This window comes from Lactuca saligna, chromosome 3 (assembly GCF_052625555.1).
Source record: "Lactuca saligna cultivar CGN05327 chromosome 3, ASM5262555v1, whole genome shotgun sequence".
In the NCBI taxonomy this organism is placed as follows: Eukaryota; Viridiplantae; Streptophyta; class Magnoliopsida; order Asterales; family Asteraceae; genus Lactuca; species Lactuca saligna.
In genome coordinates, this window is record NC_136419.1 from 129015437 (window position 1) to 129041705 (window position 26269).

Sequence of the window (26269 nt, forward strand, 5' to 3'; positions counted from 1 at the left end):
AAAAACATTTACATTATAATACAATATTTTCTTTTAAATTCAAACTTCTCAAATATTTTGACATTTATATTTAATTTAAAAAAAATTAAATCATGTAATACATGAGTCTCACAACTAATATCTTATATAACTTAAGAAGGATTTTGTTGTTTTGTCAAAAATACCAAATTTCAAGGCCCATGACATGTCTAATACGACACTATTTGCGAAAGACAACCTCTCGTAAATCGTCATTTTCCGATGTGTCAATCGATTGGGAGAGGCTCTTGGATGTTTGTGTTTATGGGTTCTCGTGGTAGCCATTTTGGGCTATTGATATGTCCTTTGGTTTATTTTGTCTTGAAATCATATTAATCTAGGATGTTAACCGTTGTTTTGTTGTTTGTATAAATAATGCATGAGGTGTATCATTATAGATATAATTATTGTGTTATAAAAAAATTAATAGAACTTTTGTAGTGTTTAAGGTGGATTCAAAATATTTGTTGATTAGTGAGTTAAATAATGATACTAGTGATTGAAGTTGAAGGGACGTGTCATTCATTTATGGAAACGTGTATACTTGAAGTCATTTTAACATTATTGATATGGGATTAATACATGAGAAGGTATCTTTGTTTGAATTAGTATAGGTTTTTATGCTTTATTTGTTTTTTGTGACAATGTCAGGGGAACCATATCTCAACTACCATTAACAAGGTGCTAATTCACAAGTTTGAAGGATTGTTGAAGGAGGAAACTATGTATGCTTTTTCGAATTTCTTTTTTGCTAATAATCTTGCCCGTTTGGAAATGGCATATGAGAATTTTTACAAAAGCATGTCTATTAAGGCCATGCCATATGGATTCTTACATGGTGTGAGCTCTTTTTGTTTTGCCAAGTTTGGAGACATTATTTTAGGTTATGTTAAGGAAGAATGAAAGATCCCAACTTTCGTATTTTTGAAAGACCCAAACTTTCGTACTTCACAATATCATTACTCCAAAACATGCTATCTGCATATTCATAAAAGCAATATTTTACATTGATAAAAAAAGAGAATTACAAACTATTGGATACAAACCTTCTATTACAAAGTGTTATATATATTACATAACTACTCAGGATATTGTAATTTATACAAGCATAAAAAGTAGTACAAAAGTACTATTACAAACTATTCTACATCTTTCAATAGTATGTAAACATACTAGTTATCTATCACCTGCAATTGTTAAACATTGATAGGGTAAGCGGTGACGCTTAGTGAGTTCAAAAATAGATACAATATAATGTTATGCCATATATATACTTCAATGTGGCAAAGCAAAGAGGAATAACAAGATGTATGTGAGATTATGTGACAAGCATTCATATCAATCAAATACATTATTCAAAGATATTCCTTTCAATTCTTGATATACATCAATAAAGCTTTGGCCCAAATGGCATAGAAGAAATGCAATTTCTGATTAACATCTTGTTAGATTTCAGGCTTATAGTCCTGTCTAACCATTTGCCAATGTCATAGAATAGAAGTCATTCTATTACGGAGACATGCTCTACATTATTTCGGATTGGGCCACGACCTCGGTGACGCTGCTGCTTCATGCGAGTGACGTGTCCGAACACTATTCATGCGAAAATTCTCGGTTTTCGGGCCCCGAACTTCTAAAATCCATAACTTTCGCATACGAGCTCCATTTTTGACGTTCTTTATATGCACGCATAGCTAAAATTATGCTCTACAACTTTCGTTTAGACTTTGTCAGCAAATTTTAACTTTATTTTTAATATTATTATTTTTAACAGACTGGGACAGGAAAATCCGTTAAAAATTCATAACTTCTTCATTCGACATCCGTTTTTGCAGACTTTTTACCGTTGTACTACATATGACGAGACCTTCGATTCTCGTTTAGGATGTATCGGTAAAATATCGCTCAATCTAAAATTCGAGTTTTTAGCTGTCTACTGCTACGTTGAAACTTCGAAAAATCATAACTTCCTCATACGAAGTCAGATTTTGGCGTTCTTTTTATCAAATTTCTCGGTTTAACCAATACTATGACTTTAATTTAAATTACTAAGGCTAAAAAGTAGTTTATCAAAAACTCACTTTTTACATCATTCGGCGCCGTGGCGGTTTTGTCGCGGATCTTCGATTGGTCATAACTTCTTCGTTATAACTCAGATTTTGACGAGGTTTTCGCCTACAAGTTTCTAACGAGATTCTCTACAACATTAAATAATAAAATTTTACTTATTTAAAATTTCATATTTTCGCTAAATTTCACTATTTGGCTTTTAATTGGAATCTTATAAGACTTCCAATATTTTATGAGGGAGTCTAAACATAGTTTTACTTCATTTCTAGTAAAAACCATCTGTTAGAACTCAACACTCAATTTTAAATAATATTTCACAATTTTATTCATTACAAAACACGATTTCAAAACGTGTATGTTATAAATACCTCCTCCTTTTGAGGATTTCGTCCCCGAAATTACATCGATTAAAATAAATGGGGATATTTTTCTTTTATCTCGTTCTTATTCTCCCAAGTATAGTTTGGGCCACGATGGTGTTTCCACTTGACAAGCACCAATTCTACTTCTTTATTGCGTAGCTTAGTTGTCCGTTCATTCACAATTTCTTCAGGCTCTTCTACATATCTTAACTTATTATCCAATTTCACTTCGGATAGTGGAACTGTCTCATCGTAGATGCTCAAGCATTTGTGCAGATAACTTACATGACACACATCATCAATACCCGCCAAATCTTCAGGCAATTCTAAGCGGTAAGCTTGCTTTCCAATTCTCTGGATGATTTTGAAAGGACCAACAAATCTAGGACTCAACTTTCCTTTCTTCCCAAATCACATAAGTCCTTTCCATGGGGATACCTTCAGCATCAAGAAATCACCCACTTGAAATTCTATAGGTCGTCTTCTCTTTTCTGTATAGGACTTATGTCGATCCTAGGCCGCTTTCATTCTTTCTCGTACGATTTGAATCTTGTCGGTGGTGTCTTGAATCATTTCAGGGCCTCCAAGGATCTTTTGTCCTACATCACGCCAACATAACGGCGTACGGCATTTGCGACCATATTGTAACGCCCGTAGATCCGGGCTAGTTAATTTAGAGATAATATGGGTCAAAAATGACTTTTCGACAAAATATTATTTAGAATAAATAATTTGAACCAAGTTTTAGTATATGTCAAAAGGTGTCCGTACATATCAAGAACGCCGAAATCCGAGTTATAACGAAGAAGTTATGACTCGTCAAAGTTTCGCGATGGAACCGGCACGCACCGAGAAGCGTAAAAAGTGAATTTACGATAGAGCGAGATTTAGCCTTAGTGATCTAAATGAAAGTCGTAGAATATGTTAAACCGAGAAAATCCATAAAAAGAACGCCCAAATCTGACTTCATATGAAGAAGTTATGATTTTTCTATGATTCGGCTTAGCAGTGTACAGCCCGAAACTCGAATTTTAGTTCCAGCGGTTTTGGGCTTATGCGACCCAAATGAGAGTTGAAGATCTCATTAATAGGAACTCAACGGTAAAAAGACAGACGAAAACGGAGTCCGAATGAAGGAGTTACGAACTCTCCGCGGTCATTTAATAGTCTAAACGCCTCGTACTGTTAAATTTAAGATCGGTCGAGAATTAGCCGACGGAGTCAAAATGAAAGTTGTAGATATTACTTTTACCTATGCGTGGATATAAAGAACATCAAAAACGGAGGTCATATGTGAAAGTTGCGGATTTTAGAAGTCGGAAGTGTGCTGTGCGAAAATGGGTGATGTGGCACAATCTTGGCCATTGCTTTCTCCCTAAGTCTTGCCACTAGATGGTGACATGTGGTACCAAGTTCAGCCATTTTCACCCTATAAATACCACCTCTCCCACCCTCATTTTCTTCACACCTTTCCCATTCTTTCTTCTCTTTACTCTCTCTCTCTCTCTCTCTCTCTCTCTAGAACCTCTCTCTAGCCCCGAAATCCCCCGAAAAGCCTAGGGAACCTCCCTAGCACGAGGCAGAAGCCCCGGAGTGCTCGACGGCTCCGAGAAGAAAAGCTTTTTGGCTCGGAAACGTTGCTCCAAGCAAAGCCTGATTTTTCTATAAAACCTGTTGTAAGTGAGCTACGCCTACGCTATTTTTAATATAGTTTTTATTTAATTATATTAACGTTATTAAGAACATATAATAAATACTTGGGCTATTATTATGGGTTATATAAGTATTTTTTAACGCTTATATAATAGTAATAATAGCTAGACTATTAATTAGTTTCGGCGAATAATAGACTAAAATCTATTGGTGATAATACTAGGTTTCATCGAAGGAAATTATTTTAAAGTAAACGAAGCGCTGTCCGAGTACCGAGTCACCACCTTCTCAGGTGAGTGCATGGTCCCTTTCATCTTACACATAGATATGAAGTATTTATTATATAATTTACCTGTTGTGAGTGCATAGTCCCTTTCATCTTACACATAGATATGAAGTATTTTAATATAAATTACGTGCTATGTGTACATATTGTCTGAATACTTGTTGTCTATGTTGAGTGAAAGATTTTTATACATGTTTTAAATGATTTAAACTGTCTACGTATTTTATATCTACAAAACATGTTGGGAAAAACATGGGTAGATGAAATAGTTGTTTTGTGATAACACGATGGGAGACATCAGTGTTGTCAGTGATCCAGTCATCTAGTGGAGTATAGATGACGACTATGGACAATACTAGACAGTCTAGTGGAACGATAGAAGTTTCGTAACATGTAGGTATTTTTGAACTAGGTGTTCATTAGGTATTTTTGAACTGAGTGTGTTCACTACGTATCTTTGAACTGAGTGTGTTCACTAGGTATTTTGAACTAAGTGTGTTCACTAGTTACTTTTGAACTAAGTGTTTACCAGATGTTTCGGACTACGTGTTCACCAGATATATTCTATAAGCCTTGGTAATGATGGACTTCGTGTCGATTCCTTAGGATGACCCTTAGGACTAAATAAACGAGGAATAGCTGATTCTTAGGGTAGATCCTTAAGACTAAAGAAGATAATGGGGATGGGTAATTGGGTTGATTGTTTGATTGTTTAAACATAATAATTATATTATTGATGGTTGAAAACCCTATGTACTCACCAGGTTTCCCAACCTGACCCACTCAGTTTATTTATATCACAGGTGTTGATACGAAGTCACTTTACACTGAGAGATTTAAAGAGATGTAGATCACTAGTGTAAATAAATGTAAGTTCTGTTTATGCTTATGTTCCTGTATTGACGATGACATCCCAAACGTTTTTAAATGAATAAAGTACGTTTCTTCGGAAATGTTTTAATAACGTATTAATCATGTTTTTTTGGGAACAAATTCCGCAACATTTTTATTAAAAGAAGAACTCTGATTTTTATAAAGCATAAACAAAAATCGGTCTTTTCTGGCCGTGGAAATGGGGATGTCACAGTTGGTATCAGAGCATTAGTTTAAGCGAACTAGGAATATGGATTTATTTCTAGACTTAAACTTAGAATGCTAAGCGATGATTGTGAGGTGTGAGCACTAGCTTAATTTAGGAATGATGCCTAAATTACTTTTATGTGCTAAATGATTTGTTATGCTATAGTTTGATCGGATCTATGGTCTGTTGCCGACCGGATCTGGAAACCTTATGTGTTTAGGATTCTAAATGTACGAATATGATATTAGAACTAGCATATAAACGTTTCGGAGCGATAAGGATGATTTAAACGTCAATCCTATGTAAGGGTCTAGATTCACCTTATTCGGTGTATAGATCAAGATGGCAAGGACCCGTAGCGGAAACGTGAATGCAAATGAGAATAGTAACCAACCCCCAGTGGTTCAGCAAATACCTGTTGTAGAAGAAGTTGCACCTGAGCCAGTCACCATGGCTGGAGTTCAAGCCATGATTCGGGTTATGCTAGCTGAACAAAGGGAAGAAATGAGGCGGATGTTAAATCGGGAAGAACCTACTATGCCCACTGAGCAACCTGAGTTGATTCCCGAGCAATCGGAGGAAGGGAACTACAGCCGCCAAGTGAGTCAAGTGGGGACTCAAGGTGATCAAAGGGATGGCCTAGAGAGGAGAAACGACAAGGATGGGCGAATGTACAAGAATTTCTTGGGTGCGAAACCACCAAGTCTCTCAGGAAGCCCAAAGCCTGTTGAGATTATGGATTGGATCTCCGAGATGGAGATGGTGTTTGAGAGCTGTGACTGTAGCGAGAAACAGAAGACCGTCTTCGCTGTAAGACAACTGAAAACTAGAGTTTTGAGCTGGTGGAAGATATTGGCAGATACGATGCCACGAGGAGAAGCCTTAACAATGTCATGGGAAGAGTTCTTGGAATAGTTGAAAATGCAGTATTGCTCAGAGATAGATCTGATAGACCTAAACAACGAGTTTCAGAACTTGAAGAAAAGGAAGATGAGTGTTGATGAGTATGCCACCGCATTCACCGAGAGGATGAAGCTATTCCCCTACTTGGTGCCTACTGAACTCTCCAAGATTGATAGGTTTGCTAACGGATTACCCACTGACTTTGGCCCAATGGTCAAAATGGCAACTACCTTGAAAACAGCTGTTAGGGCAGCTAAGAATGTAGAGGCCCAGATAAGGGAAAAGAGTCTAGAAAAAGATAAGGCAGGAGAGAAGCAGAAGTTTGAAGGATCTTCAAGGTCCAACAAGGAGAGAAAATTCTCGAAGCATGGAGGAGGAGGTGAAGCAAGATGGTGTGATAAATGCAAGAAGAAACACTTTGGAAAATGCAGCGAAGAGGTGACATGTTTCAAGTGTGGAAAGTCTGGGCATTACGCCAATGAGTGTACATCTAACAAGAGGTTGTGTTATGATTGTAAAGAAGGGGGGCATCTTTCAAGGAATTGCCCAAAGAAAAATAAAGTAGCAAGACCGGAAACGCCACTGAGGCCAAGGGCATTCCACATGATCCTCGACGAAGCAGAAAACAATGCGAGGAACCAAGGATGAGGAATTCATACCCGAAGATCAAGCTATGAGGTAGCCAAAGAGATAGAACCATATGATGTAGCCTATTAGAGGCATAGTCTATGGTGAACTTGAACACCTATGTAATAGTTTCAAGAAATAATAAAATCTTCGTTTTGTTATCTGGTGTGTTAAACTGTTATGTGATTTTCTTGAATGGTGACTTGGAAAACTGCGAGACAATACATGGGAAGAGTATGAGTAGGTGTGAAAGGTAGTAGATGCATATACTACCGGAAGCACAGGACTCACGCTTGGATCAGGGAAAGTCACAAGGTTACCAAGAAGCTAGTAATTGATTTCGTTTTATTCAAGTATGTCGTTACCATTGTTTCGGTAATGACTAAGAAAATTGTTGTTATCCCGACCCTAGTGGTCATATCACATTGAGTCCGACTACGATGAGTAGGTTACGTGGTTCAGAGAACCAAGTTTGATGTAGCGTCCGACTTAAACTAAACGATTGGAATCAAAGCGATCAATAGAAGTATCGCGCTCGTTGTTAAAAAAAGTTGGTAGCTAGAAATGCTACATGTTAAAATGTGATTATATCACATTAGACCATGAAGGAAGGCATATTTCATTCCGGAATTTGACTCTAAGAGACCTGAGTCTAAGCGTTGTTACGTACGATAACAGGTCATTAGAATATGACACCTCGATCAATTGTAGCAATCAAATTAAATTGTCCTAAGAAGAAGAAGGTGTCTCTGATAAAAAAATGAGCTTGTGACACGAAAGTCATGACTGAAAGTCTAACGAGCAGGTGCAAGACAGGGCACCGCCTGCAATCAAGGAGTCCAAGAGTTAGATACCCGTTCGAAGCAACATTGAAGTTACAGTTACTACCTAGGATGAAGAGATAATGTATGGAGTCATTAGACTGCCCGGTTTCGTTGATGATTCTGGGACGTAATCATCCTAAGGGGGGGATAATTGTAACGCCCGTAGATCCGGGCTAGTCAATTTGGAGATAATAGGGGTCGAAAATGACTTTTCGAAAAAATATTATTTAGAATAAATAATTTGAACCAAGTTGTAGTATATTTCACAAGGTGTCCGTACATATAAAGAACGCCGAAATCCGAGTTATAACGAAGAAGTTATGACTTGTCGAAGTTTCGCGACGGAACCGGCACGGCACTGGGAAGCGTAAAAAGTGAATTTACGATAGAGTGAGATTTAGCCTTAGTGATCTAAACGAAAGTCGTAGAATATGTTAAACCGAGAAAATTCATAAAAGAACGCCCAAATCTGACTTCGTATGAAGAAGTTATGATTTTTCTATGATTCGGCTTAGCAGTGTACAGCCCGAAACTCGAATTTTAGTTCGAGCATTTTTTGGCTTATGTGACCTAAATGAGAGTTGAAGATCTCATTAATAGGAACTCAATGGTAAAAAGACAGATGAAAACGGAGTCCGTATGAAGGAGTTACGAATTCTTCGCGGTCATTTAACAGTCTAAACGCCTCGTACTGTTAAATTTAAGATCGGTCGAGAATTAGCCGACGGAGTCAAAATGAAAGTTGTAGATATTATTTTTACCTACGTGTGGATATAAAGAACATCAAAAACGGAGGTTGTATGTGAAAGTTGCGGATTTTAGAAGTCGGAAGTGTGCTGTGCAAAAATGGGTGATGTGGCACAATCTTGGCCATTGCTTTCTCCCCAAGTCTTGCCACTAGATGGTGACATGTGGTACCAAGTTCAGCCATTTTCACCCTATAAATACCACCTCTCCCACCCTCATTTTCTTCACACCTTTCCCATTCTTTCTTCTCTTTACTCTCTCTCTCTCTCTAGAACCTCTCTCTAGCCCCGAAATCCCCCGAAAAGCCTAGGGAACCTCCCTAGCACGAGGCGGAAGCCCCGGAGTGCTCGATGGCTCCGAGAAGAAGATCTTTTCGGCTTGGAAATGCTGCTCCAAGCAAAGTCTGGCTTTCTATAAAACCCGCTGTAAGTGAGCTACGCCTACGCTATTTTTAATATAGTTTTTATTTAATTACATTAATGTTATTAAGAACATATAATAAATACTTGGGCTATTATTATGGGTTATATAAGTATTTTTTTAACGCTTATATAATAGTAATAATAGCTAGACTATTAATTAGTCTCGGCGAATAATAGATTAAAATCTATTGGTGATAATACTAGGTTTCGTCGAAGGAAATTATTTTAAAGTAAACGAAGCGCTGTCCGAGTACCGAGTCACCACCTTCTCAGGTGAGTGCATGGTCCCTTTCATCTTACACATAGATATGAAGTATTTATTATATAATTTACCTGTTGTGAGTGCATAGTCCCTTTCATCTTACACATAGATATGAAGTATTTTAATATAAATTACGTGCTATGTGTACATATTGTCTGAATACTTGTTGTCTATGTTGAGTGAAAGATTTTTATACATGTTTTAAATGATTTAAACTGTCTACGTATTTTATATCTACAAAACATGTTGGGAAAAACATGGGTAGATGAAATAGTTGTTTTGTGATAACACGATGGGAGACATCAGTGTTGTCAGTGATCCAGTCATCTAGTGGAGTATAGATGACGACTATGGACAATACTAGACAGTCCAGTGGAACGATAGAAGTTTCGTAACATGTAGGTATTTTTGAACTAGGTGTTCATTAGGTATTTTTGAACTGAGTGTGTTCACTACGTATCTTTGAACTGAGTGTGTTCACTAGGTATTTTGAACTAAGTGTGTTCACTAGTTACTTTTGAACTAAGTGTTTACCAGATGTTTCGGACTATGTGTTCACCAGATATATTCTATAAGCCTTGGTAATGATGGACTTCGTGTCGATTCCTTAGGATGACCCTTAGGACTAAATAAACGAGGAATAGCTGATTCTTAGGGTAGATCCTTAAGACTAAAGAAGATAATGGGGATGGGTAATTGGGTTGATTGTTTGATTGTTTAAACATAATAATTATATTATTGATGGTTGAAAACCCTATGTACTCACCAGGTTTCCCAACCTGACCCACTCAGTTTATTTATATCACAGGTGTTGATACGAAGTCACTTTACACTGAGAGATTTAAAGAGATGTAGATCACTAGTGTAAATAAATGTAAGTTCTGTTTATGCTTATGTTCCTGTATTGACGATGACATCCCAAACGTTTTTAAATGAATAAAGTACGTTTCTTCGGAAATGTTTTAATAACGTATTAATCATGTTTTTTTGGGAACAAATTCCGCAACATTTTTATTAAAAGAAGAACTCTGATTTTTATAAAGCATAAACAAAAATCGGTCTTTTCTGGCCGTGGAAATGGGGATGTCACACATATAATGCTTCATATGGTGGCATTTTGATTGAAGTGTGGTAACTATTATTATACTAAAATTCAATAAGCGGTAAGTATTTATCCCAGTTGCCACCGAACTCCAAAACACATGCACGAAGCATATCTTCTACTGTCTGAATTGTTCTCTCTATCTGACCATCTGTCTAAGGATGATAAGCGATGCTAAGAGCAACTCGAGATCCCAATTCGCGTTGCATACTTGCCCAAAAGTGACAAGTGAAGCGAGTATCACGATCGGAAATGATCTTTAGTGGCACACCATGTCTTGCAACAATTTCATCCAAATATACTTGTGCGTATTTCTCTATTGGAGCCACGCATGGCAAGAAAATGTGCACTCTTAGTTAGACGGTCGACGATTGCCCAAATGTTATTATGTTGTCTAGCAGTCTTTGGCAATTTGGTAATAAAATCCATGGACAGCTCTTCCCAATTCCATACAGGAACACTAAGGCTTTCTAGAGTTCCATAAGGCTTTTGGTGTTCTGTTTTGACTTGTAAGCATCCTAAGCATTCCTGTACATATTTTCCAATGTCTTTCTTTAATTTAGGCCACCAATAATCAGCTCTTACATCATAGTACATTTTACTTGTACCAGGATGTATTGATAGTTTAGATTTATGAGCTTCATCTAAAGTCTTCTGTCTTAATCCACCAATCTTTGGAATCCATAGCCGATTCTTAAATACTTTTAATCCTCGTGGATCATCAAGTAAAACATCGACATAATGTACCATTCCTTCCTTCTTTACATTTTCTGGCTTTAAGGCTTCAACTTGCCACTTCTCTAGTTCATCAAGAATGGTGAACTTCACCGTAGTGTGAGTAATAGTATAACACATACTATTACGATAAACTTTCCTGCTAAGTGCATCTGCAACCACATTAGCCTTTCCACGATGGTACAGGATTTCGCAATCATAGTCTTTGATCAGCTCCATGGCTCGTTGTTGTCTCATATTCAGAGTTTGCTGACTGAATATATACTTGAGACTCTTGTGGTCGGTAAATAATTGGCATTTTGTACCAAAAAGGTAATGTCTCCAAAGTTTTAGGGCAAATACTACTGCAGCAAGTTCAAGATCATGGGTAGGATAATTCTTTTCATAATCTTTCAGTTGTCTTGAGGAATAGGCTATCACTTTACCACGCTGCATCAACACACAACCGAGTCCCAATCTTGAAGCATCGCTATATACGGAGAAATCATTATCACCTTCTGGGAGTGATAAGATGGGAGCATGAGTCAAAAGATCTTTTAGAGTTGAGAAAGTTTTTTCTTGAGCTTCACCCCATTCGAACTTCACTTCCTTCCGTGTAAGACTTGTGAGAGGTATGGCTATACGAGAAAAGTCTTTAATGAATCTCCGGTAATATCCCACGAGACCTAAGAAACTTCGAATTTCGAAAGCATTACGGGGCACTTCCCAATTTTGAATGGCTTCGATTTTGATGGGATCTATAGATACACCGTTACTAGAAATAATATGGCCGAGAAATTGAACTTGACGGAGCCAAAATTCACATTTCGAGAATTTAGCATAAAGTTTCTCCTTTCAAAGAAGTTCTAAGATTTCACGAATATGAACGGCATGATCGGCTTCAGGCTTGGAATAGATTAGAATATCGTCAATGAATACGATGACAGACTTATCGAGCATTGGACGGCACACCCGATTCATCATATCCATGAATACAGCAGGAGCATTTGTCAAACCGAATGACATGACAAGGAATTCGAAATGCCCATAACGAGTACGGAAAGCAGTCTCCGGTACATCTTGCTCTTGTACTTTCAACTGATGATAGCCAGATCTCAAATCAATTTTTGAGAAATAGCTAACACCCTAAAGTTGATCGAATAAATCATCGATGCGAGGTAGTGGGTACTTGTTCTTGATAGTCACCTTATTCAGCTCACGATAATCAATGCACATTCGCATCGATCCATCCTTCTTCTTGACAAACAATACTGGAGCACCCCAGAGAGAGGTACTCGGTCGAATAAAGCCTTTGTCAAGTAATTCCTGTAGTTGGATCATCATTTCTTTCATCTCGGTTGGTGCAAGACGATAAGGAGTCTTTGCAATCGGAGCAGCACCGGGCACAAGGTCAATTCGGAATTCTACTTGTCTATCCGGAGGAAGTCCAGGCAGATCATCGGGGAAAACATCGGGATATTCATTAACAATGGGAATATCATTTACAGTTTTATTCTCCTTTCTTGAGATGTCAACTGTATAGGCCAGCTAGATAGGACAACCTTTCGATATAAATTTACGAGCTTTAAGGAAAGAGATTATTTTTAAGATTCTTTGCTCACCATAGACATGAATAAGATCTTCCCCTTCAATAGGAATGCGTACCATCTTTTCGTAACACAAGAGTTATGCATGGTTCTTTGACAACCAATCCATGCCGAGAATAATATCGAAATTGGGAAAGGAGATAGGCATTAAGTTAGCAAGAAAATTATAGCCTTCAATTTCTATGACACAATCCCTATAGACTTTATCAGCAAGTAATGATATACTTCCTGCAGTATCTACGTGAAATGGTTGCGCGAGTGCATAGCAAACAGTTTGAAAAGAATGTGCAATTTCATAAGATACGAAAGAATCCAAGGCACCAGAATCAAATAAGATGTGAGCAGGTCTAGAGTTGACAAGAAATGTACCCGTCACGACATTTGGGTCCTCACGTGCTTCCTCTGCGGTAATCTGGAATGCACGACCCTTAGCTTTTGGCACCTCCTCCTTTTTAGTTGGAGTATTCTTCGGTTGTTAGACAGGGACTTGACTTCTCGCTGGTTGTTGAAAAGAAGCTTGACTTCCCGTCACTTGGCTGGTAAGAGTAGGAAAAAACGCTTCTTGTGTCCAGTAATACCACGTGTATAACAAGTCACATCCTTCCTTGGGCAAGCTGGCTTGATATGACCTGTTTCTCCACACCCATAACAAATAATGGATTCCTTGTCTATTTTGCATTGACCCGGATGATTCCTTCCACAAACGCGACATGAAGGCGATTGAATAGAAAAAGATTGTGACCTACCACGGCCACGAAAAGCACTTTTTACGTCATTCGGCGCCGTGCCGGTTTTATCGCGGATCTTCGGTTGGTTATAACTTCTTCGATATAACTCGGATTTTGACGAGGTTTTCGCCTACAAGTTTCTAACGATATTCTCTACAACATCAAATAATAAAATTTTACTTATTTAAAATTTCATATTTTTGCTAAATTTCACTATTTGGCTTTTAATTGGAATCTCATAAGACTTCCAATATTTTCTAAGTGATTCTAAACATAGTTTTACTTCATTTCTAGTAAAAACCATCTGTTAGAACTCAACACTTAATTTTACATAATATTTCACAATTTTATTCATTACAAAAGATGATTTCAAAATGTGTATGTTACAAAGAATATGTAATTGGTAAGTAGATTAAGCTATTGAGAACAAACTTGATCTTTTATTTGTGTTGTGTGTCCCAATATTCTAAATTACTTTGGTTTTTCATTTTGTAGATGTAATTGGTGGAGTGACATGATATGCCGACTTGATGATGTGTACTAAGGACGATCGGTCCACTAAGAGGGCATCGTTTGAATTGAAAGATCTTGAGTAACATGTAATTATGTAATTTTGTAGGAATATAACTTAGAAGATGTACGAATAATAATTGAAATTGTTGTCTACTTTAGATCATATTCATTGTACAATGTGGGCTGAATCGAACACTTTGTTTCTTGTATAACAAAATTTTAGATGTTTGTTTGGCCCCAGATACAAATTTATGATAAAAAAATATTCATAAAATCATTTATTCTCTTGTTACATAAAATGTATTAATAATAATAGTAAAAAGAGGAAGACTTCTTATTTTCAAACAAGTTTTCAACATGTGATATTGATACTGCTGCAGCCGAGCTATATTATTCTCTGATAATCTTGATGAATAATAATAGACAACATGTAAGACAACAAGTAAGAAAAAATTCTTAGTGAGCCTACACAACACTCACCCATTATATTAATTATATACATATCCTGAGCATATAATTGATAAATACTTATCACATAAATCCTAACATATATTGTTGGAACCAACCCATATTAGATTAACAGTCCCTAACGAGCTCGTCTCAAATACTATAACTTGATAACTGGTCCTCCTTGAAGGGCTCGCCATGACCAACTAGCTCAACCACTCCCCTAAAGGCTCGTCATAGTTACAAAAAATGTATCCTTGTACACTCTACCGAATAGAGTATCCGTAGACAACATTACACATATACATACACATGACTAATACCTAAACATCTAAGTGGTTCCAATAGCGAGAGGCCACGCCAAAAAAGTATTAACCTATAATACCAATATTGCTAAACATTTATGATATCTAGCAACTAATAACTAGATCCTTCATAAATCCTATTTATACCAACTTGCTAACAAATAAAGATTTACCAACCATGACATTCAGGAGCAATAACCATTTAGGCATAAAGCCTTTCTGAAATCTAACTACTAGACCGACATGTCCATCCTAGTCACCGCAATCACAAATAACATAAGCAATATAATACTTGGATTTAATTACTCATCTTATACTGATAACTAGGACTACTTCGACTATAACTTTTTCCTATCTCCATTTTGAAAGTGATTCATTCTAATGCTTCAGCACTTTCCTAACAACATTCTAGAGCCATCATTTAATAGAGGGGTAAAGGGAGTAAGAGGGATAGTTTCAAAGAGAAACAAAGGATAAGGTGAAAGAAATGAGGGAGTTGTACACCTCTATTTATTGGCTAGAAATTAGCAAAGCATGTTGCGCTTATATAGGGTCGTGCCGCGCCCATGGACTAGACAAAACATATTTGTAGATAGTGTCAACGAATTAAATGCACATGACATGATTCCTTAAATATGTGCCGTCTACTTGCAAATTTCACCCCAACTTCTAAAAATCATAACTTTCTCATATAAACTCATTTGCCGACGTTTGTTATGTATTTTCGTTATTATTGGTGTGTACTATAACTTTCATTCAAAATACTTTGGGTGAAATGTAATATATTTTCACATTCATTTTTATAACCAAACATTTATACTTTGTTATCTTTGAAAGTGCAAATGGGGTGTTACAACTCTCCCGCACTTACAATGATTTCGTCCTCGAAATTGCTTCTGACCCAAATTAGGTCATTAGGCTACACCACTTAACTGATTTATGGTCCATATTAATCCTTTATAGATGTTACTCGACCTCCATCCTTGAATCTCGAATTGATTCAAGGTGGTTCAATCCATGCTTTTATACGTACTTGAACTCTTAACTGTTCAATCCATGCTTTTATACGTACTTGAACTCTTAACTGTACATATCTGCCTCTTGTTCGTTCTCTAAGGTAGAGCTTATTATCTCCTTATGTGTTTATATTTTAGTAGTTTGTGTCACTTTTAACCTTACAAAATTCATCAGATTTTCTCTATAACTCTCCAGACTATCTCTATAATTATTATGTAACCATTCATTTATATTTTTCCACAAATAAGGGTTTTAGGATTCTTTCTGTTCTATACAATGCAATTTACGAACATATCCTTCTATCTCACTAGTCAATTTACTATAGGAATTAGGAGTCTTTTATAATGTTATCCTTATACTATCATCATAATAACTGTACTTCATCCCTACTACGTTGATATCTTTAACACCTATTAGTAGTATGCCCTCTAAGAGTCAAATCATATTTTCATTCATTTAAGAATGACATTCGACACTAAACTGAAAAACAATAATTCTTATCCTTGTGAAATTCCTTTAGATTGTTGCATGAAACATGACATCCCAGTCTAAATTTACTGTAACCGATACTTCATGTATGGATAACATATTTTCTGACCTAAATATCCATCAATCTTCCTACAATATTCTCTTAGATCCTTAATGAATAACATTCATGACCAAATTGAGTATTATTTCTCAAAATTCCTAACTAGAAATCATGCCCCCAGGTATTCTATGACTTTAGATGGTATTTACCATCATCGAGGCTTGGCCTATCATATTAACTTTACTTTCTACAAGGATTTATATATTCCTAGGAAAACCTCTTAATCATCTTCCTTATAATTAGGAATCATTTCCTAATTTAACCATTTTAACAATGATGTAACTTCCACTTGTTTACTTCAGTCAATTGGTTTCTACTTAGGGTCTCATCATACCCTTACTTACAATCTTTAAAACTGAACGTTCTTATTAGAAAGTAAAAAAAAAAAAATCGCTTGGATGTAACTTCTACTTATTTACTTTGACTAGTTGGTTACTACTTAGGGTGTGATCATACCCTTACTATAATCTTTGGAATTGATCACTCTTATCATTATCATTATATACTTGTAAAGCTTGCATTTTTTCTTAAACCACATTCATTTGAAACTCCCATGCATTTTTTCCTTTCACCACATTCATTTGAAACTCCTATGACTTTTCAATTTCTTTCTAATAATTATTATAAGTTGGGTAATATGGTTAAATAAATATAAAATCTAAAGTGTAATCATATATAAACTAAATTTTAATATTAAAAAATATATTTTCTTTTACTTATAAAGTTTGCTTTAACTTTTAATATGTTATACTTAATCTAATAGGTCTAATATGTTGTATGTAAAGCATTATCATTTTAAACCTACAATTTTTGATCAATTTGTATAAAATACTTAAATTTTTAATTTAAATATAACATTACAGGATCAACTTAAATATAAAATTTAGTTAAACTTAAACAACTCAAAGAATATTTTGTAAATAGTTAAAAGTGATAAATTATAGTATCTTTCTAATAATGATTATAAATTGGTTAATAAGGTTAAATAAGTATCAAATCTAAAGTGTAATAAAAAAATAAACTAAATTTCAATATTAAAATAATATTTTTACTTCTACTCATAAAGTTATGTCTTTAACTTTTAACATATTATACTTAATTTATTAGATTTAATATGTTATTGTATGTAAACCATTATCAGTTTAAAGTTATAATTTTTGAACTGTATGGATAAAATACTTAAATTGTTAATTTAAATATAACATTACACGATCAACGTCAATATAAATTTCAGTTCCACTTAAAAAAAAACTCAAAGAATATTTTGTGAATAGTGAAAAGTGATAAATTGTAGTGCTAAATGCAAAAACTAAATTGTAATATCAATTTAACAAAAATATTTCCTAAAGATATTTTTATAATCGTTAAAAGTTTTGAAATAAGTAGCTTAAAATAACTTATAATAACAATAGTTAAAAATAACTCTATATAAATGATAATATTGTTATCTTTAAAATAAATAAAAAAAGTTGTTTGATGTTTTAAATAATTACACTAATAGAAATTAAAACGTTAAACAAATAAATTTTAAAAATGAATTAACAATAACAACAACTATAAATAATATCAAATCATATATTATATTTAATTTCATGAGTAACCTGCAGGTAGAGGTCATTCATAAAATTGAGATTATGCAGTTTTAATACATGTATATATTATCATATAATTCAAAAAAGTAAATTACTGAAATCGTCCCTATGGTTTGGTCAAAATTGCACGTTTGGTCCCTAACTTTTTTTTTGCACTCAGATAGTCCATGTGGTTTGATTTTGTTGCGTTTTTCGTCCCTATGGTTTGGTAAAAGTTTCATGTTTGGTCCCTAACTTTATGTATATAAGGGACGAAAAATGTAACAAAATCAAACCATATGGACGAAAACCGCAACAAAATCAAACCACAGGGACGATCCGAGTGCAAAAAAAAAAGTTAGGGACCAAACGTGCAATTTTAACCAAACCACATGAACGATTTCAGTAATTTACTCAAATAAAAAATAAAAAGATCTGGGGATTTTTTGCAAGCCTAAGGGCCTTTTTTTTCAGCTCGTCCTGGGCATATGAATCCTTAGAACCGACCCTGAAAAGAGGATAGATAATCGATTCACCTACACTTATGTTGCCTTGATAAATTACTTCGATTGTTTAGTTGTCGACTTTGGCAAGATAGATGGAGAGTTTCATAGCCAATGACATCATCATAAACCTCTAACTACACCAAACACCATCTTTCAGTACATTGAAAACATAAAGTAAGGTGCTACAGATCAACCAGAGAAAGAGGTCATCTTTATAATCAAAGATCTCAAAAAACTCCTTCTTTTACTTTAAAAGCATATATTCTAACTTATTTTTAAATAGATTCATTGAAGCAACCACTAGATACAAGCACTTCTCTCCGGAACTCAAAGAGAAAATCACATTGGAGTTAAATTGGATGGTGGTTATTCGGAGATTTTTCCAAAAGATTTTGGATTCTATGGATAAAAAATAGCCAACTTTGCTAACAGTTACTTAGAGGGAGATTATTGAAACACGAATGGACTAAAGTAGAAATTATGGATTTATAAGTAGTTATCTCCGACCATTTATAAGTAGCTCAGTTCTCCAGACACATAGTCCAACCAACGTACCAACAGTATTGTGAAAACTATCAACCACCTTTATATAGTTTAAATATAAGCTATGTATGTATTAGGTATACTTAATATGTATGATTGTATTTTCTATGATATTTTGTATTATCTCTTAACCAATACCTGGAAAGGTAAACATAACATCTATCATTATACAACCCTCGTTGCATTCTTAGGTCTACAATTTTTTGTGAAATTTGATGCAAGTCAATTCCCAATACCATTGACAACATACGTTTGGTTATTCACATTATTTTAAAACCAGATCGGACATACAGTTTATGAACATGTAATAACCGCCAGTTTTGTTAAAAACCGGTCAAAACCTAACTGGTTTAAACGGTTATAACCAGGGTCTTAAAATTTTAACCTTTTAAATACCTAAAATCTTTGGGTCATATTCAGAAAAACCAAGTCATACCGATCATTTCTTTAAGTAGCACGCCCATTGAACTTTGAAAGCTGGGAGGAGTTCATATAATTAAGGCATATCGCCATAGTTTTTGCATTTCGTCGATGTGGGATAGCTTGCTGTTCCTCTTTCCATCTTATTACTTACAACTTTTCTTCCCTTTTTATTTTTTTAACAATTCATTTGATTAAATTAAACTTGTCATATTTCATTTTAATTTGAACTATTAAGTTTTGGTTGTTATCATATGAACATCATATATATATATATATATATATATATGGTTTTTTCGGTTGTTAGGACCGGTCGGTCGGACCAGTGGTTATTCTGAATTTCTCATTGAAACATATTTATAGTGAATCACTGAATTCAATTTTGAATGGCATGAAAAATTAAACAAAATCGCTTTTGGCTATTCTAGAATGGAAGCATCTTCGCCATTCCATTGACATTTGTGAACAACCCTACTTGTCTATAAGGTAGAAACGATTTCCTCTTTCCGACGTCATTTTCGGCTCTTTTTTGCACGTAAAATAGCTCATGAACAGGAGTTTGAGCCTTCAACTTACCGGCGACTTTGGAAACCTCACCGGAATTCCTCTTTTGCTTAGGAGTTAACAACACCACATGATCCTTCCCTTCACTGTTGCTTCGCCGGAGCATATACCGGAGCTTCCACTTCTTCAATAGAGACCCCGTAGAACTACTCTTCTTAATTTTAGTCATAACAACCGACGATCCACCTTCCGTCTTAGGCCTCCACACGCAGAAAGTTCCAGAAGGTAGAACTTCCAATTCGTCGGCTTCTGATGATGAACACGATGACGATTGTTCTCCTTCTTCAATAAAAAGCTTCCGTAACTGACCAGTAATAGAATCAGAAGCATGGATTTCATTGTCCTTTGATTTAGCTTCATCGTTCACTAGAAGATCGCGATTGAAAACAGGAAAAACAGTCCAGCCTCGCGAATCGATCTGTTTTGCTGAAACTTCTTCTTCACTTAAATCCAATGAGAATCTAAAATCGTCTTCATCGGAATCCCCAAATTCATGAAACCCAGCTTCCTGTTCTTCATGGATGACTTTAGCGATTGCCGTAGATGTTGAAGTATCAGAAGCGTAAAAACTGAAGCTAGGACTGGATATAGAACCTTCGATCTCCCCCTGTTGATCCATTTCGCTGAATTCCAGTAATCTTTTTGGTGTTTTTGTGTGAACAAGTCGATGAATGAGATGGAGACTTTGGTAGCAGAGCGTATTTAAGGAGATGGCTTTACTTGGCTCCAACGCGTGTGAGTACTAATTTTTCACTTTTTTCTTTTTCTCTTCTAGAAAACGAGAATCGTGTATGTCGTTACTTGGCTAATAATTATTTTAAATAAAATATTAAGCTTGATAAGAATGTGTAGGTTTTTAATATCTATAATAAATTAATAATGTTACGAAGTTGATTAATTATAATGGAAGTCAAGAAATTATATTTAAGACTTATTTTTTCTAGTTAATTGATATATTCCATAAATGTAAATGGAAAAACAATAATCGTTATTTGTATATATGAATTATATTTTTGTATTCTAAATAGGAATAAAATGAATATTAATGGATGGTTCTATTCCACTAGCTTGAACTTACATGTGAAAATGATATTTATTTGACTTAATTTCTCTTTATTTACATATTTCTAGAAGTTCTATAATATTTAAAAAAAAAGAAAAAAAAAAAAAAAAAAAAAAAAAAAAAGGGGTTACTATGCAATAATGCGGCTACACAAATGGAAAATCGACAAGTTGAAATAAAATAAACGTTACATTATTCTTTATGAATTGACAAAATTGCAAAAATATCCTTGTAGTTTTTCGGTTTTCATCAAAACTTTAATTTTTTTTTTTTATTTTGATCGTCCTTTTGATTATGTTTCTATGTGGAAATAAACCTGCATAAAAAGACTGGTCTTGGATCGGAACCAAAAAAAGACTGAGACGGAACCGATCTAAATCGAGATTGGATTGAAAAAAAATGATCCTAAAAAAGACCGGACCGTTTCAAGATCGGTTCTAAAAAAGACTGGACCGGTCTGAGACCGAACGAGTCCAATTTGAAAAAAAAAAAAAGAGGGTGATGGTGGTGGTGGTGGAAAGAGAGAGAGATGGTGATGATGATGTATGTAGGCTCTTTCTTTTGTTTTAATTATTAAAATATTGAGTAAATTACATGAATGGTCCTTATGTTTTAGGATAATTTTCACGTTTGATCCTTAACTTATTTTTTTAAGGGTAAATACCATAAAAACCACTATATTTTCACACGTTTTTGAGAAAAACCCTATTGTTTTTTTTTTATTTTTTGGCTCTAGCCACAAATTTGACATAAAGTTACCACTCTAGCCCATTTAACGATTTTCATGGTTAACTCTGTTAAATTTTTTGCAAAATCACTCCTAAAAGTTCAATTTTGATCCCTGTAGTTTGCAAAAATTTACACAACATATCCAAAACTCGGTTTTATGTTTTTTAATTTCTTTATTTTCATTTATTTTTTTATTTTTTAATCAAAGCTAAATTTGCTTTTATATTTTTTTAATTTTTTTAATTTTTTCGTTCTTATTTCCTTTTTTTTGTTTTTTTTTTATTTTTTAACTTCTTTTTTTTAGTTTTTTATATTCATTTATTTTTCATATTTTTTATAATTTTTTTCGTTTTTTTTTCTCTTTATTTTCATTTTTTCATTTTTTTTAGAAAATAAAAAAAAACTCAAACACCAAAAATGTAATATACTCTAATATATTGATACACTTTGCACTTTCTAAAAAATTATCAAATTGACGAAAAACAAAACATAACAAAAATACGAAAAAAAAACAAAAAAAAATACGAAACTAATACGAAAAATATAAAAAATATATATTCATACACTTTAAATTTTTTGATAAATATCAAAAGAAGTTTTCAAATTGAAGAAAAACAAAACGTAAATTTATTTTATCAAAAATAAAGAAAAACGAAAAAACGAAAAAAAATGAAAATAAAGAAAAAAAATACAAAATATGAAAAATAAATGAATATAAAAACGAAAAAGAAAAAGAAAAAGAAAAAAAAGAAAAGAAGTTAAAAAATAATATATATATATATATATATATATATATATATATATATATATATATATATATATATATATATATATATATATATATATATATATAAACCAAAAACAAAAGAACGAAAAATATAAAAAAATTACAAAATATATAAAAGCAAGTTTAGCTTTGATTAAAAAATAAATAAATAAAAATAAAGAAGCTAAAAAACATAAAACCGAGTTTTGGACATGTTGTGTAAATTTTTGCAAACTACAGGGACCAAATTTGAACTTTTTGGACTGATTTGGAAAAAAATTTAACAGAGTTAACCATGAAAATCGTTAAATGCGCTAGAGTGGTAACTTTATGTCCAATTTGTAGCTAGAGCCAACCAAAAAATAATAATAGGGCTTTTCTCAAAAACGTGTGAAAATATGATGGCTTTTATGGTATTTGCCTTTTTTTTAACTCGGAAGGTCCCTACAGTTTGTTTTTATTGCACGTTTGGTCCCTGTCTTACTTAAAAAGACTATTTTGCCATTGATTTTTTAATTTATTTAAATAAACACACCCCCAACTCCATTCCTCTCACTTTACCTTACCTACCTCATTATTTTTCTGTATTTAAATAATAGTCTTTTTAGGTAAGATAGGAACCAAGCGAGTAACAAAAACAAATAGTAGGGACCAAACGTGTAACAAAAACAAATAGTAGGGACTTTCCGAGTTAAAAAAATTAGTTAGGGACCAAACACGTAAATTACCCCAAACCATAGGGACCATTCATGTAATTTACTCTAAAATATTAAAATAGATATTAAAAATGTAAAAATAAAATAAAATGGTATAATAGTCATTTTAATTGTCAAAGGGACCATCTCCACATTGAAGCATGGGCAAAAGGACCACGTAGTCAAAAAGTCAAGGTTTTGACAAAAACTGAGAAAATATACATACCACATGGACCATTTTTGCAATTTTTTCTTTATGATTTCTATAATGTCCAATATGCAATACATTAAAAAAAATCATCTAAATCTACATACACATTTTAATGCATGTGTTATAAAAGTATAGAAAAGACAAGAGCAAATGTCATATTAGCCCATCGGACTTTTCGTGTTTATTTTAAAAGGTCACCCAACATTTCTTTTGGTACATTAAGGGCACAAACTATGGTTTACCTGTTAAAAGGTCACTTGACCCAATATAACAGGTTTTAATTTCATTGTAGCCTCATCTCATCCGACCTCCTCCCACTGTAAATGGTTCCCCCCCCCCCCCCTCCAAAAAAGAGATCAACGACTGTAGGTCAATGCTCCCAGAGATGACTTATTTTTTTGTTTGGTTTTTTGCTGGAGCTCTTCGCCTATAGCAGGATATCGGAGCAGAGGCAGGAGGTGAATATCGAAGGCATTGATCTGGTGGGTTGTTCGGTTTTCTCAGCCAAATTCCCTAATTTTGTGTGCGCCACTTTCACCTCTCCACTATCATCTACGATTCAAACTTTGAACACCTCGTACAGAGAGGAAGGAGTACTATTACATAACGATCTAATTGTCTCCATTGTCTCAACGGTGGCGTAAGCTGCTAAAATCGGAGTCCTTCTAAACGTGACAAAATTTGAACTCGATTTTGCCGATGACTTTAAATTCAGGGAGAAATTGGGGGAAATAAAAAAGGAAAATGCAGTTGAAATAGCCATTGACGTGAGAAATGTTGTGTAGTTTTTGGATTTTTGAGTGATTATGGATGAGATTAGGAATTTGGTGGGGTGGATTTATAGGCGGAGATTGGGGATGAAATACATGGAATCTAAGGAAGTTAAAGTTATCCAAATGGAACAATTTTTGTTATTCAATTGAATATACAATAGTCAACAAACAGATGGTGGAGGTGTCCAAGGCACCGGAAACCCTGAGATAGACTGAACAATAGAGAGGATCGTATTGTATATATAATTACATAATCACTTTAGTTTCATTAAGTTTAGAGAAATCAATGGAAGACTCCCATCCTAATTTGAAGATATCTATGTTCATGAACTTTTATTTTATTTTACCTGGATACTCGGTATCAGGTCAAATAGGGACCTTTAAAACACTAAATTCATACTTTATTCCCTTAATATACAAAAAATAATTAAAATGGCATTTTAAAACAAAATACGATAAGTTTGATGGGCTAATATGATATTTGCCCAAAAAACAATAAGGGTTGAATAATGGGTCATATAAGCCACACGATAAGGGTTGAATAATGGGTCATCTAAGCCACACGTCTCATAGTTAGTTGTACCATATACCAAGTAATGGTGTTCATGAAAATATTGACCGAACCTTTCCCAACTAGAGTGTCATCTCGCTTGAATCCGAAGACCATTAAATACAAGTACAAACATTATATCATGTAAATAATAATCATTTTCTATAGAAACAAACTAGATTATAACCAGCGTTAAACGCGGGGAATGTATTAAAAAAAATATAAAAACATTTATATATTGCATAATAATTATAAAAGAAAGTTTATGGTTATTGTTATTATTGAAATGTGAAGAAGAAACACCGAAATCGGTAAATATCTATAAATGTTGCAAGACCTCTTTGTAGACAACATTTTTTGTTTTATTAGTTGAACGACCTTCCTCGTCACATATGAGTACCTTCAAACCTTTTTTGTTTGTTACATGAGAAACAACTACATATAACTGACCATGGGTGAAGACAGGTCTACGCAAGTATAATCCAATATTTGATAATTACTGTCCTTGACTTTTGTTAATGGTTATAGAGAAGCAAACTACTATTGGAAATTGCCTGTGTTGAAAACGGAATGAAATTTTTTTATCGGATGGGGTCAACTTCATGCAAGGTAGATAAGTAGTCTCATTGAAAAATTTTATTTTGGACTGGTTTTCTCTACAGAACTCCAAATGTGAAGTCTCAATCGTGATGTAGATATCTACTACAAACTGTTGTAGTAATCTTCCTCCCAACAAAATCACATTATAATTTGACCAGATTTGAAACTTATAGCAATAGTACTCCCGCATACTTACAATATTCTGCCCTCCTTTTGTATTAGAGTCCACACAATGTTGATGTCTTGAACAAAAAAAATTAATGATTTGTACAAACATGTAATCTTTATTAATTAAACTAAAATTTAAAAATTTATGATATGTGTACCTTCTAAATCATCATGGATGTCTTCGTTGTTGTTAATAATATTATTGATGGGAAATCCATGTCTTGGAATATTAGAATGCTATTCAGATTCACCATTAGGAAAAAATAAAGGGTAACACAATGGATCATAACATCCCCAGTAAGATTGAATTGTTTGTGGTTTTTCGGATTTGCCATACACGATAATACTTTGTTTATATGCGGCTATGTTTTCGTTACCTTCAATCCAAATACCAGTGACCTGGAATTTTTATTATGGAAACGTTATGATTATATATGGTGTGTAATATATACAGTTGTATGTCATACATGACATATTTTTTTATAATTAGTAGACAATAATTATTATGGTGCCTCAGATGTGGTCGGTCTGTTGTATACCCTTTGGTCAAGTTCTACTGATGCATTTAAAGTAACTCAGTAATTTTCAAGCGACCCCAGATCGGAAAGTCTTCGAAATATTTGCACGTATGGGTTTGTGAAGAGAACACAGATCAACTTTTGAGCAATTTGTTTATCAATATTCTTCCATTTGAGTCTATGTGACATCTCATAATCAGCATCATAAAAATACAACTTTAAGTACCGAGGTTTTCCATCCCTCAGGATTAACTGATCAATTCTATGATATATTCATCCATTCACACAAAAAGTGCATACTCCATATGTCATATT

General features: G+C 34.1%; 1 protein-coding gene across 1 annotated transcript; it reads right to left on the reverse strand.

Moving 5' to 3' along the window:
* Positions 1-19741: 19741 nt before the first annotated feature.
* On the reverse strand, positions 19742-20500 carry LOC145035972 (uncharacterized). The gene has a single exon (XM_078984466.1). It carries the CDS (start codon positions 20498-20500, stop codon positions 19742-19744), a length of 759 nt encoding a protein of 252 aa, XP_078840592.1.
* Positions 20501-26269: the final 5769 nt, after the last annotated feature.

Coding starts and splice junctions, on each gene's coding strand:
- LOC145035972 (XM_078984466.1), bottom strand. CDS start 20,500: ATGGATCAACAGGGGGAGATCGAAGGTTCTATATCCAGTCCTAGCTTC.